The sequence below is a fragment of the Hydra viridissima genome, unplaced genomic scaffold (genome assembly GCF_058129835.1).
Source record: "Hydra viridissima isolate aposymbiotic clone 2 unplaced genomic scaffold, HvirCarnegie_v1 scaffold_2, whole genome shotgun sequence".
NCBI lineage: Eukaryota > Metazoa > Cnidaria > Hydrozoa > Anthoathecata > Hydridae > Hydra > Hydra viridissima.
The window spans coordinates 11,877,805-11,889,841 of record NW_028324301.1 but is presented as its reverse complement, the minus strand read 5'-3'; the positions used below and the strand labels follow the sequence as shown (position 1 = coordinate 11,889,841).

Sequence of the window (12,037 nt, the reverse complement as noted above, 5' to 3'; positions counted from 1 at the left end):
AGTCAGTTTTAGTTTTCTTTTAAATGTTGTTCAAATTCTGGCGTGTTTGAAAAAATGTAAAAATTATCACCAACATGCAAAATTTTACTTTTAAATAGATAAAGTTCGCTTCTAATCTTAAATTTAAATTTAATAAAGAAATATTTTCACTCAAAGCACGATTTCCTAATTAGAAAGTTATTTTACGGATAGATGTGTAAAGTTAAAAAAGTTGCACTAAGTTTTATAACTTAGGTCAATTAATGAATTATTATGATATTACATTTGAACTTTACTTTGTGTCACAAGTCATGAAAGATTACCAAGTAATGAAAAAAGGAGCCACTATCAAAAGATTAATAGAAAAAGTTTAAAGCGACCATGTAAAAAAACAATAGCATGTCAGCTTTCTTTTTTGAATCTTGATCAAAAATTTTTATTTTGTCATTTTGAAAAAAATTTAAGCCAATTTGCAAAACACTTTGTTTGCATAAGCCTACATAAATTTGAAATCGTTTGACTTAGAAATTAAAAATTAGAAGAACAAGTTTTTATTTGAGGAAAAAGGTACGTGGCACGAAAAAAAAAACTTGAATATGAAAATTAAGTTTTTTATGAGCCCGACTTTTAATATCTAACGAATTTTAAAATCCGCCACCAGATTTGTAGGCTTTTTGTAACAACTTTTATGCTTCAAAAACATCTTTCCCTATTACAAGAAAAAGACCTCTCCGTTCAAATGTTTAAAAAATTTCGGTTGCCGTGAAATAAAAAACAAAGTACTTTGAGAACTTTTATAATAAATTCAACAGCATTACAAGGAAAGAAATTAGCACGATGCGATAATCTTTGACGCGCTTTTGTTTGTTAGCAGTTCAAGTTAATACACATATTTTCCAATTCTGATTATTTGCTGCTGTAGCATTAATTAAAGCATCTGTTAGACAAAGGCAAAGTGTTAAAGCAAATCTAGGTGACTAAACTCAAATACAAGCAAGTAATTCATTTTTAGGATCCCTAATAGAATCAAAAAGCGCAAGAAAGGAAAAATAACTATGATTATAAAATGTTAATATCTTTTAAACGTTCTTTCTTTTTATTTAAACTTTTCATTCGTTCATTTGTAAGTTTGGTTCGAGCTGTTTTATATGGAATTTCCTTCAAAAACTCTTCCAAAAACTCAAGCAACTCTTGTTTACCTAAAAAAAAAAAAAAAGTTAGAGATCATCTTTGCTAGCACATCCAAATGAAAAAACAGTTAGTGTTCTAAATCTTTTTTTTTTCATGATGTAGTTTGAAATATTGCCTTTTTATATCTCTTATTTGTTTGTTTTATATTTTTTATTAGTTAAGCAGAAATTAAGATTATCAATAATTATTTATAAATGTATATCTATAATTTATATAGAACTATGGTTTTAAAATATTTATTTGTTATTTTTTATGCTCATGATTATGTTTCAGATTGTAAAACATAATCAAAAGCATAGTTCTTAGCGTAAAAGATTTCATAGTTTTTAAAAATGGAGATTACTTGGCATTTTGTTGTCATCAATGCAACTTTGAAATTTGTCCAGCAGTATTTTTTCATCTCTTTTTTCACCCAAACATGATACTCTCTTTCTAAAATATAAAATGAAAAAAATGATAATAATAATTAGAGCATATTTGTGCAAAATAAAAAAGAAATATTTTTCAAAAAAAAGATACACACACATATATATATGTATTTATACTCTACACCACTATCATGTTTACATGATACTTGTGTAGAGTATATATATAACTATTAGGAGAAGTTTAGTCATGTTAAATCTGGTTTATTTGTTATGACTTTTTTTTAATGTTTAATATATTTTAATTTTTTCATTTATTCTGTATGTTTTGTTTTTGTTTTTTTTATTTTAGCAAATAAAAATGTGATGAATAACACTGGAGCGCCATGTGTCTTGAGGTATTTCTCTTTTATTTCAGTCATTTGTTTTTTAGTTTTGTTTTGTTTGTTTAATCTTTAAAAAGCTTTAAAATATTTGTTTTTTTTCTAAGCCAATAATTGTTGGCTGCCAAATTTTATGGAAACATTATTTATTATAAATATGATTCTCTAGTTTACAGATAGTTTTATTTATATCTCAGAAACATTCAAACAGTTAACCATTTCAAAAAAACTAATTAAAAATTATATTTGTTACTAAATAATTAGATACCTGCCAAATCTTTTTGTGGTTCTTCCACTTTTTGTCTCTTTTTGTTTCTTTTCACAATTTCTAAGAGAACAAATGATACAAGTTACAAAAAACCATACTTTTCAACAATACTAAAATCTGACAGTCAAATTAAGAACAGTGTTTAAAATTTTGAATGTAGATCATTCAGTTACACTGAGGTAATTTTTGACCTTTTATATGATTTCAAAAGGTAGCTAAAATTTAAATAAGAATGCGAAACTTTTGAAACAAAGTACTTTTATTTATTAAAAGCTGAATTAAATGAAAAAGTTTTAGCCAAAATATAAGATAAAATTTATGGGATATTATGGAAACTAAAGTAAAAACAGTAAATTTAGAAACATTAGAACAGCTCTTAAATGTTTAAATTTCTGCATAAGTTTGGACTTTTTGTGCAAATTTATGCAAAAAGACTTTTTCTTATATTATTAAGAAAACATAAAATACTTTACCACAAATTTAACAAAAACTGTAAACTACCTTTTTGACTTTCAGCTGATGAATCTGCATAAGCTTTATCTATGTCATTTTTAGGTTCAACATCAGCTTTGTTAGATACAAGATTAATAGTTTGAGGGAAACTTGAGCTCTCATTAAGTGTCTTGGAACAACTTCCATCTTTTTAAGAAAATAAAATCAAAAAGATATAAGTTAAAATTTTTTTTTTTTTTCTAGTTTTTTCTAAGAGCTGAGCTTAAGTGCTCTTTTTCCTACATCAAACATCTGTATGATAAATTCTCAAATTATAATAAAAAGTTAAACCTACTTGAGTCAAAATTAAGAAGATGTCTTCCAACTTTAGTTATCTCCATCAAGGCAAGTGGTACTTGGTAGGTGTTTTCATTTATTTCTTTTGAATGGCCCATATGCTTAAAAAATACTGCTCTATCCTTTTCAGGTAAATCAAGGGCAGAAAATAATGTACTCACTCTATGTCGATTTGTAGTGGCTTTCAAGTTTTCTGGTTTTTTTAGATTTAATTTTTGAATGACACTATGAACAGCATTCCAACCAGATGTATGTCCTTCAGAATTTCTTGTACATGCAAATAAAAACTTATTTCCTTCTGGTATATTTACCTCTCTTCTTATATCGCTATTAGCTATAATTTTTAATGCTGGAAGGGTATCTGGAGGAATAAGAACAGGAACTAGATGATTGTTTCCTTTTCCAGACATAAAAGTTATTTTTAAAGTTTCAACTAGCTTTTGATCAATCTCATCTAGATCAAGCAAGCGTTGTTTGTCTATCCATGTGTTTTCAATAGCTTGTTGGTATTCATCAAGATGAAGCCTGGCTAGTTCACCACCTTATATGTAAAATGCAAATATAAAATTTAAAGTTTGTTTTATATAACTACTTTTATATAAAAAAAAAAGCTTCAAAATTTTAATTTTTTCTACTTGGATTATCCTTTTATTTGTTTTTCTAATATATACCACATTTTGTATATATAAACACTAAATATAATATTAAGACATTTGAATAAGGACAATAATGATAATAATAGAAGTAATAATGATGATAATAATAATAGTAATGATAATAATAATAATAATAATAATAATAATAATAATAATAATAATAATAATAATAATAATAATAATAATAATAATAATAATAATAATAATAATAATAATAACAATAATAACAATAATAGTAATAATAGTATCGATAAAAATAATAAAAATAAAAATAATAATAGTAATAATAATAATAATAATAATAATAATAATAATAATAATAATAATAATAATAATAATAATAATAATAATAATAATAATAATAATAATAATAATAATAATAACAAAAATAATAATAATAATAATACTAATAATAATAATACTAATAATAATAATAATAATAATAATAATAATAATAATAATAATAATAATAATAATAATAATAATAATAATAATAATAATAATAATAATAATAATAATAATAATAATGATAATAATAATAATAATAATAATAATAATAGTAATAATAGTAATAATAAAGATAATAATAATAGTAGTAATAATAAATAGTAATATTAAAAATAATATTATTAAATAAAATATATAAAGTTATAATGATATTATTAAATAAAATAAATTAAAAGATAAATAATAATAATTATTATTATTATTACTATTACTGTTATTATTATTATAAAAGAAAAAAAAAAAAAAGATATTTATTGACACTTAGCCTTTATATTTTTGCCATATATTTATAATAATGATCAACCATTTCATATGTTTATTCTACTAGGTTTGTTTAGTTTACCAATATAATTAATTATTTGTATTATTTAAATCTGTTAATATTCTATTCGAAGAACAATTTTACTTTAATCAAAGAAAAATCTCAAATACTGTTTTATGAGGATTCTTGTTTGATTTTTTTTAAATTTTTTTAGCAGAAACTATTGATTTATTAATCATGTGTTATAATTCTTGACCTTGTTATATCACTTAAAAAGTAGGCATAGATTTTAAAAAAAGATCTTGTATACAATTAACATAAAAAATGAAGTAAACAGACTTTAAAGCCACAAAGTTTGTGAGAACAACAAGCTTTTATGTCAATCTCATAAATATTAGTTGAAAACCTTTATGTTTTACAAAATATCTTTTATAGTAAAAAACCACAAGGTTATGTTGCTAAATTAACACTATTTAAAATTACATTAAATCAGTTACAAGCTCTAATTTTTTTTTTCTTAAGCTTAGATAAAATTGTATTTGTAATTATAACAAACTAAGATTATGCAAGTTATATGGAAGTAGTTCATCCTGAAATGATATGATGTTAATAGCTGATATTATTTTAGAATTTGTTAAATAGTATAAAAAACAATAGTTGTAATTCCATACCTCTTCTAGCATTTAGCAATGTAAGTCTTGCACATGCGCAATCCCGAAGCTCAACAAAACATTCAGAGTCAAACCATTGGTAGGAATCTTTTGCTAAATCTGCCATTTTTGTAATTACAAAATTGCGAAAAGCAATCACATCTTCTTCAACTGGAAGTTCAGATGGTTTACGGGATTTTACGTTTTTGTTTTTATTTAGTTGGTAAGTGGCATCTCCAAAGATAAAGTCCTCCCACATTTCTAAAACACTAACAAACTTGTTAGTTTCACTAGCATCATTGTCATTTGCTTCTGATAAATATAATGCTTTAAGAACTTTTGCAGCACGTTTTATTAAATAAAATAAATTTTGTTTTAAACCAGCTTTGATGCCTGAATCTGCCTTTTTTGTAAAAATATCTATTGCTTCTCTTAAGGCAAAGAAGTTAGAGCGCAAAAACATACTACTAGAATCTTTACTTTGTGTTGGTAAGTTTTTGAAGTGTAAAAATAGGTTGTAAAGATGTGCCAATTGTCTCATGGCGTTTCTGACAGAGCTTCTTGCTTCCATAACTTTATCAAGTTTCCTCTTTTCTTTATCATAAAAGACTGAACCAATTTTAAGAATTGTTATGTCTTTTAGGCAAATCTGACCAATTTTATCTGTTCGAAAATGTGATAAAATGTTTTTTTTAAATTCATCACTTAATCTTGCTTCTTCAGGTAATCTTAGAAGCCCCACTGGAACAGGAAGAACTTTTTGACATGAGTGTTTTTGACACGACTTCACATGATTGTGCCAGAATCGTTTTGAAACAAACACAAGGCATTGACTGCAATAACTAATTTCTTTATATTTTTGAGCCTCTCGTTCTCTTTCATATTTTGGTTCCGCTTTTCCAGCTTCAGCTACATTGACTTCCAAAATCCCTTTTCTTTTAAACATTCCAAAAGCTTCATCTCTTTCTTTTTTTGATTTAATTGATGATGCAACTTCAACTTCTGGATGACTTTTGTGCATAAGCTTTATGTGTCTTGTTAAATATGATGTAAACTTTTTACAAAAAATGCAAAATCGATGTGGCTTCTTTTTTCTTACATTCTAAAGTTTAGAATTTTAAATTTCAATTTCTGAAAATTTTGGGATTTAACTTTATTCAGATTGATTTATAAATTGTGTAAAAAAAATGTATTTTTCAAAGGTACCTTAACTTTTTTAGGCATTTCTTCATCAGGCAATGTTGGTTGGCTGTTTTGACCTACCTAGAATATTTAACAATAGTATGAAGTAAGAGATGTTTTCTTTTTTAATAGTTTTTCTTGATTTTATTTCATATAATGCTAAGAAAGATTTATTATGTTTAGTATAAAATCAGTGTTTTTCTTAGTTTTTAAAATGTTAAGTATTTAAAATATTTTTTATTAAAAAGTCAACTTAATTTTTACCTGAGATTTGTCTGTCACATCATCTATCATAAAAGTGCTTGAAGCTATTTTGGCATTTTTAATATCGGATATCTGCAAAGAAATGTGATTAAGATATTTGCTACATTAATCAAAAATAAATCAAACAGCAATAAACTTAACTTGATTTTGATCACTTTAAACATGGAAAAGTTATTCATAATCAAATAACATTTAAAAAATTAAATTAAATAACACATTTTGTGTATTTAAAAAAACATTTTGTGTATTTAAAATTGTTTTCAGCTTAACAAATAAAATAATAAATTTACCTCTAAAACTAAGTTGTAGTTAAGAGCTTCAAAATCAATGTCATCCTAAAAAATCATTAGCATTTTGTTTAAATCAAATCATATCATAAATGCAAAGTGGTAGTAAATTAAAGTTAAAACTTCACATACCTCACTGGAATCTGATCTTGATGTGCTTTCATTTTCTAGAGTATCAATTCTTTCTTCATCACAGGACTTTAAATTAAATTTTTAAAAATCTATATCATTTGTTGCACATAAAATATTTCCATTAAAGTTTGAAATGCTGAATATTTTTGCTCTCAAATGATCAATTAGTTTTAATCAATCTTCAAATATTAAAAAGCATGAATTTGTTTACAAAAGCAGTATACCTGTGGAGTTTGGGGTAAAGACTCTTTTTCACTTTGATGTTCTTGGGTGATTGATGAAAAAATCTATTGTAAATAAAATAAAAAGATGTTTCTTTTTTCTTTTTTTTTTTTTGATAATTGATAAAGTCACTAGCCAAAACCAATGATGAAAAAAGTATAATAACAATTGAAAAAGAAATAGAATTAACAGAATCAAAGTAGAAATCTAGTCAAATATCTTTTGAATTTTCATTATGAGTTTGAGTTTGCTTATAAATACTAGGTTTTAAAAATTATTACTCCCTATATTTAAAATATCCTTACTTTATTAAGAATATTTTTAGGGTTAGAGTACATCAGATGAACCTTTAAGATTAAATACAAGAAGTAATATAATTAAAATAATAAATCTGTTATAAGTATGTTGCAAAACATGTGAAGGAAGTTTTTTTTTTTTGCCAAAAAAATTTTGCTTTTAAATAATATCATGTATGTTTGTTATATATTCATTTAGTCTTTTTTTAGAAATATTTACTTGAATATTGTCTTTTTCATCACAATCTGTAGCTGCCAATTTTGTGACTATTAAACTGTACATCACTTCTGACTTCTTTGTCTTTATCTAACTGTGCACTTTTCTCAACTGGTTCTATGCCATTTTTCGGTCTTTGTAATTTTTCAATCTAAATGTTTGTTGTTTTTTTTTCAATAAAAAAAAAATGATCAATTTTCTCATATAAAATAAACACTTTTTGATTATACTTTTTTAGTAACAAGAGTGAATATAACATAAATATAAAAAAAATTTCAAAAATATCTTGTTTTTTTAAATTGACTTTGAGATAACAAGAAAATAATGCTTCAAAATCAAAAATTAACTTTAGAACTAAAAAAATCAGTAAATTGTTCTCAAAAATAAATCTTTCTCACTTAAGTTATTATTCATCCTTGTGAAGAAAAAAAAAAGTGTAATTTATGATAGCCCTAAAAACAGCACGGCTCTAACAATGTGAAAATGATTTTAGAGGTAGGGTGCAGCAAACTTTGTTTATTACAAAACAATTTATTTGGGTATTATTAAATAGTTGTGCACACAGTTATTATCTTATAAAGTGTGGATAAAATTTTTAAAAGGTTTTTTTACCTTTGATATTCTTTTTTGCTCTGTCTTCATTTGAAATTCCTGAGTTAAAAAAAGGTTTTTTTGTAACATTTTAAGTAAATCACCAGGGAATGCAAATAATTGGCAAAATATAAAAATAAGTAGGTAAAACTTGAGAAGAAAATAAAAAAAACCTCAGCATGCCACTTTAGATTATCAACTCCATAAAAGTAGAGAATTTCATCACCAACACAAATGTCTTTCAAAGCAAATAAACATAAATGAGGAACATCACAATGCAAAATCTTTTTCATGTATGCATTTGCAAAGTATTTTGAGTCATTAACATAGCGTCCTAAGTATTCATTGTATGGAGTTGCATCAATGCTAAATAAAAATTTTTGTTTTAAAAGAATATCAATATAAATAAAGAAAACATTATAAAATTTAGATGAATTTTAGAATAAAATTTAGTTTAGTACCAGTATTCAATATTTTTGTGTAAAAAGTCATAAACATAACTGCCAGCATTTGTTTCTTCGTATAACTTTTCTTTATTTTCCAGTGTACTTTTTGCAACGAAATCCCCCCTATATTCTACTATGAATTCTCCTTTTTTTAAGCTTTTGCATGCAAACACTCCAAAACCTATACAAGTAAAACCATATTTGATATCTGTTATGTAAAATTTCATTCTGATATAATTTTTTTTACATTAGAAAGTTTGTAGAAATATATTTTCTGACAAGTTTTCTGACCTTTTGTTTGGTTAATAAATTCTCTTTTTAAATAACTTGGATCTTCCTTTAATGAAATATAGTGCTTTGCTGCCTCAATTGGAGAAAGTCGTTTTCTCTAAAATTATAATTTTTAATCACTGAGTTTCTCCTAAAAAATTGGCTTGCTATTTACAATATAAAAACATAGGACAGTCAAAATGTTTTTTTTTTTTCCCTCTGGATTTATATGAATAAAATTCTGCAGCAAAAGTAAATTTTAATATAAAGTTTATTATAATTATTACAATATATATTTTAATTATTATAAATATTATAATGATAATTACTAAAGTCTAAGTTATATGAATGCTCTTTGTTGTTATCATTGTTGAGTTAGTAACCTAATGGGTTTGTTACCTGACTTTTATTTACTATCTTCTCTTCATGATATGGCTGAATGCTACTTGATACCTATAATTGTATTTTTGATATAGTTAGGAAAAAAGTTGTGTGCTATTGAAGGGTTATTTTCAGAACTACTTCTTTAAAAGTGAATTACTCAAAAGTCTGTAGAAGTTGCAAGTTTTCTTGCTTGCATGTTCTATTTAAAAAAAAAACAAACCTGCAATGTTGATGTATTTATGTCACATGCTTGAATTGGTGCACCCTAATTTAATATAAGTATTTATAATGAACTGTGTTAAATAACATTTGGAATATTGTACTACTCTTGTTACTCTCACATTGCATGAAATAAATTTTCAGAAGTTTTATTTTTAGCCTGGTATAAAGGTGGGCGTGGTAGTCAATTTTTAACGAATAGGTATGTGAGGATGCATATTAAAAAAACAACTTTTGAATTAAATAAATTACAAGTTTGCAATAAAAATGTTTGTTAATTCTATAGCTAAAACATGAAAGGTCACCTACCACGTCAGATGTTATTATACTTGACACTGTTTCTCTCCACTAAAAAAATTGTTTTTAATGAGCTTGTTATATATATCTTTAGTATATTTTTATATCTAAATTTCAAAGTCAAAGTGAAATTAAAGCTTTTCTTTTTTTATTACCTCAGATATGGTTGGTCTAGCCGTTGGATTGTCTTGCCATGTAGTCTCGATCAGGTTAGTAACTTTAACCACATTAATTGTATTTTCCGTATATAAACCGGTAATGTGGCTTATGTTTGGTCGTTTTCCAGATTTGATTGCATCAAGCAAAAGTATATCTTTAAACAATGGTATAACACCATGCCATGCTGTGGAAAAACTGCTAAAAAGCTCGAATGCAGTTATTGCAAGAGCGTACATATCGGATTTTTTGTTTGGAGATTCCACCTCACAATTACACAGTTCATGACTTGTGTAGGCAAGGGTCATTCCTTGATTGTTGGGCTTCGTCATATTACATGTAACTGTTGCTTTTATATCAACAAAGTCATCAAAGTCGCTGACTTTTAAAGTTACATTGTACTGATGCCCTGTCACTAAAATGTTTGAAAGCTTGATATCTCTATGAACTATATTGTGTTCGTGCAAATATTCAATTCCTTCTGACATTTGTAAAAGAAAATCTAATCTTTGTTGAAATAAAAAAATTTTCTCTTCATTTAGGAGATCAATGAGCTGAGACAGATTATTGACTTCCATTTGTTCAATATTAGTGGCGCATAATTCAAAAAACAAAGCGGTTGGCCTTACAGAATAACCTAGAAAGTTTACAACATTTTTATGTTGTAGTTTTTTTAATTTTGTTGCAATTAGCATTGTTTTTCTTTGAGAAAATTGGGTTTTAATCAACTTCACGGCCGTTTGTTTGTTTCCTAAGCTATACTTGAAGACTGAAGCTGATGTTCCTTCACCTATTTTGGAAACCAAGTTTATAGGCATATCAAATACTTCATAGTTTTTTATGCAGTCCGTTTCAGCAACATCTTTTACAAGCTGTAATATAAATCAGTAATAATAACGTTTAAAGTTTAATTATGCTAAATTTATAAATTAGTGACGTAACAACTTATGATGAGATAGTAGTGAATGCTGCGCTGAATTTTTGAAAATATTAGTGATCCAAAACCTTTATTATCTTAGATTTTCTTGTCAGATATTACCAGATTTATAATTACTCAGTTGATTATTAATCAGTTAAGTAATGTTAAAAATTTGATAAGTAAGTAATGAAATTTAATAATATCTGATTATCCAAGAAATTTTATCTATATAATAATACTATATTAAAAAGTAAATTTGCTTACCGTAGAACTCATTTTCAATAGTCCTCAGAACTTCGGAAAACAGTTAAAAATATTTCTAAATATAAAGTTTTAAGTTAATGTTGCTTTTGATGTGGCATGTATAATTTTAAAGTAGAAAAAACATTAATTTCTCTACTTCTTAATGTAAAACCATGTTAAGCAGATGTTTAGTTGTTTATTATACTTTATTTTAATTTTGTTCACTGTACTAATAAACCAAGAGAGCGTGTTTATGACAGTAATGATAAATAAAATTTTTTGTTAGTTTTATTTATTTTTGTAAGTAATCCAGTCAACTACGTTAAATTACAGGTGAATAAAAGATTTTACATCTCTTTAAAAAATTTTCCAAAGTTTGAAACTTATAAGAAATTCAAATTATATGCCATGAAATTCGGTTTCCAAATTTGCACATTACAGTAGCTAATGTAGAAATTAGGCAAAATTTATAATGAGATCCATAAACATTTTTTAAAAACTCAACAAGTGTTTTTTTTAACGCTCAAGCTTCAATGTTTAACTGAAATCCACGTCTATTTTTTATTATAAACACTTGTTTTTGAAAACATTTCCAATTATTTGAAAGATGATAGTAAATATAGAATAAACATAACTTAAAAATGGGTTTCATTTATAACCAGGTAATCTCAACTTGGGTTACCTTTATTACTGTTCTAAGATTCTTGATATTAAGTTACAGTAATTTTGAAATACTCCTTTAAAAATCAAGAAACAACTCGCGAGGTTAGAATTATTTTGTTTTATCTCCCGTTTTAAAAGTTGGGAGAAAATGAGTTGTTAATTTTAGTTAGCAATAATAACTTTTAAAACACGCTTTATT

General features: G+C 25.1%; 2 protein-coding genes and 1 pseudogene across 3 annotated transcripts in view; 1 reads left to right on the top strand and 2 right to left on the bottom strand.

The window, feature by feature from the left end:
• The window catches only part of LOC149891933 (uncharacterized), a 32,205-nt pseudogene that overhangs the window by 5,252 nt on the left and 14,916 nt on the right, over window positions 1–12,037 (top strand). The gene's annotated exons all lie outside the window — the stretch shown is intronic.
• LOC145200609 (uncharacterized) lies at window positions 1,036–4,989 on the bottom strand. The gene is made up of 6 exons (XM_090080493.1): window positions 4,953–4,989; window positions 2,974–3,516; window positions 2,688–2,825; window positions 2,187–2,246; window positions 1,514–1,602; window positions 1,036–1,178 (listed from the first exon to the last, which is right to left on the bottom strand). The coding sequence occupies exons 1-6, from the start codon at window positions 4,987–4,989 to the stop codon at window positions 1,140–1,142; spliced, it is 906 nt and encodes a 301-aa protein (XP_089936619.1). The 3' UTR covers window positions 1,036–1,139.
• On the bottom strand, window positions 4,976–11,900 carry LOC149891934 (uncharacterized). The gene is made up of 14 exons (XM_090080491.1): window positions 11,197–11,900; window positions 10,013–10,885; window positions 9,562–9,606; window positions 9,357–9,410; window positions 8,979–9,075; window positions 8,703–8,868; window positions 8,415–8,607; window positions 8,263–8,301; window positions 7,140–7,202; window positions 6,916–6,981; window positions 6,787–6,831; window positions 6,497–6,568; window positions 6,257–6,313; window positions 4,976–6,152 (listed from the first exon to the last, which is right to left on the bottom strand). Exons 1-14 carry the CDS (start codon window positions 11,206–11,208, stop codon window positions 5,025–5,027), a joined length of 2,910 nt encoding a protein of 969 aa, XP_089936617.1. The 5' UTR covers window positions 11,209–11,900; the 3' UTR covers window positions 4,976–5,024.

What these genes read in the sequence shown, in the direction of transcription:
- LOC149891934 (XM_090080491.1), bottom strand. An exon ending in CTAGACCAACCATATCTGAG is followed by an intron (nt 9,607 to 10,012) that starts GTAATAAAAAAA and finishes ATATTAAATTAG; the next exon opens with GGTGCACCAATTCAAGCATG. An exon ending in ATTTATTAACCAAACAAAAG is followed by an intron (nt 8,869 to 8,978) that starts GTCAGAAAACTT and finishes TTACTTGTATAG; the next exon opens with GTTTTGGAGTGTTTGCATGC.
- LOC145200609 (XM_090080493.1), bottom strand. Translation starts at nt 4,989, where the DNA reads ATGAACTACTTCCATATAACTTGCATAATCTTAGTTT. An exon ending in TCTTCTTAATTTTGACTCAA is followed by an intron (nt 2,826 to 2,973) that starts GTAGGTTTAACT and finishes TTTCTTAAAAAG; the next exon opens with ATGGAAGTTGTTCCAAGACA. An exon ending in ATCAGCTGAAAGTCAAAAAG is followed by an intron (nt 2,247 to 2,687) that starts GTAGTTTACAGT and finishes TTGTTCTCTTAG; the next exon opens with AAATTGTGAAAAGAAACAAA.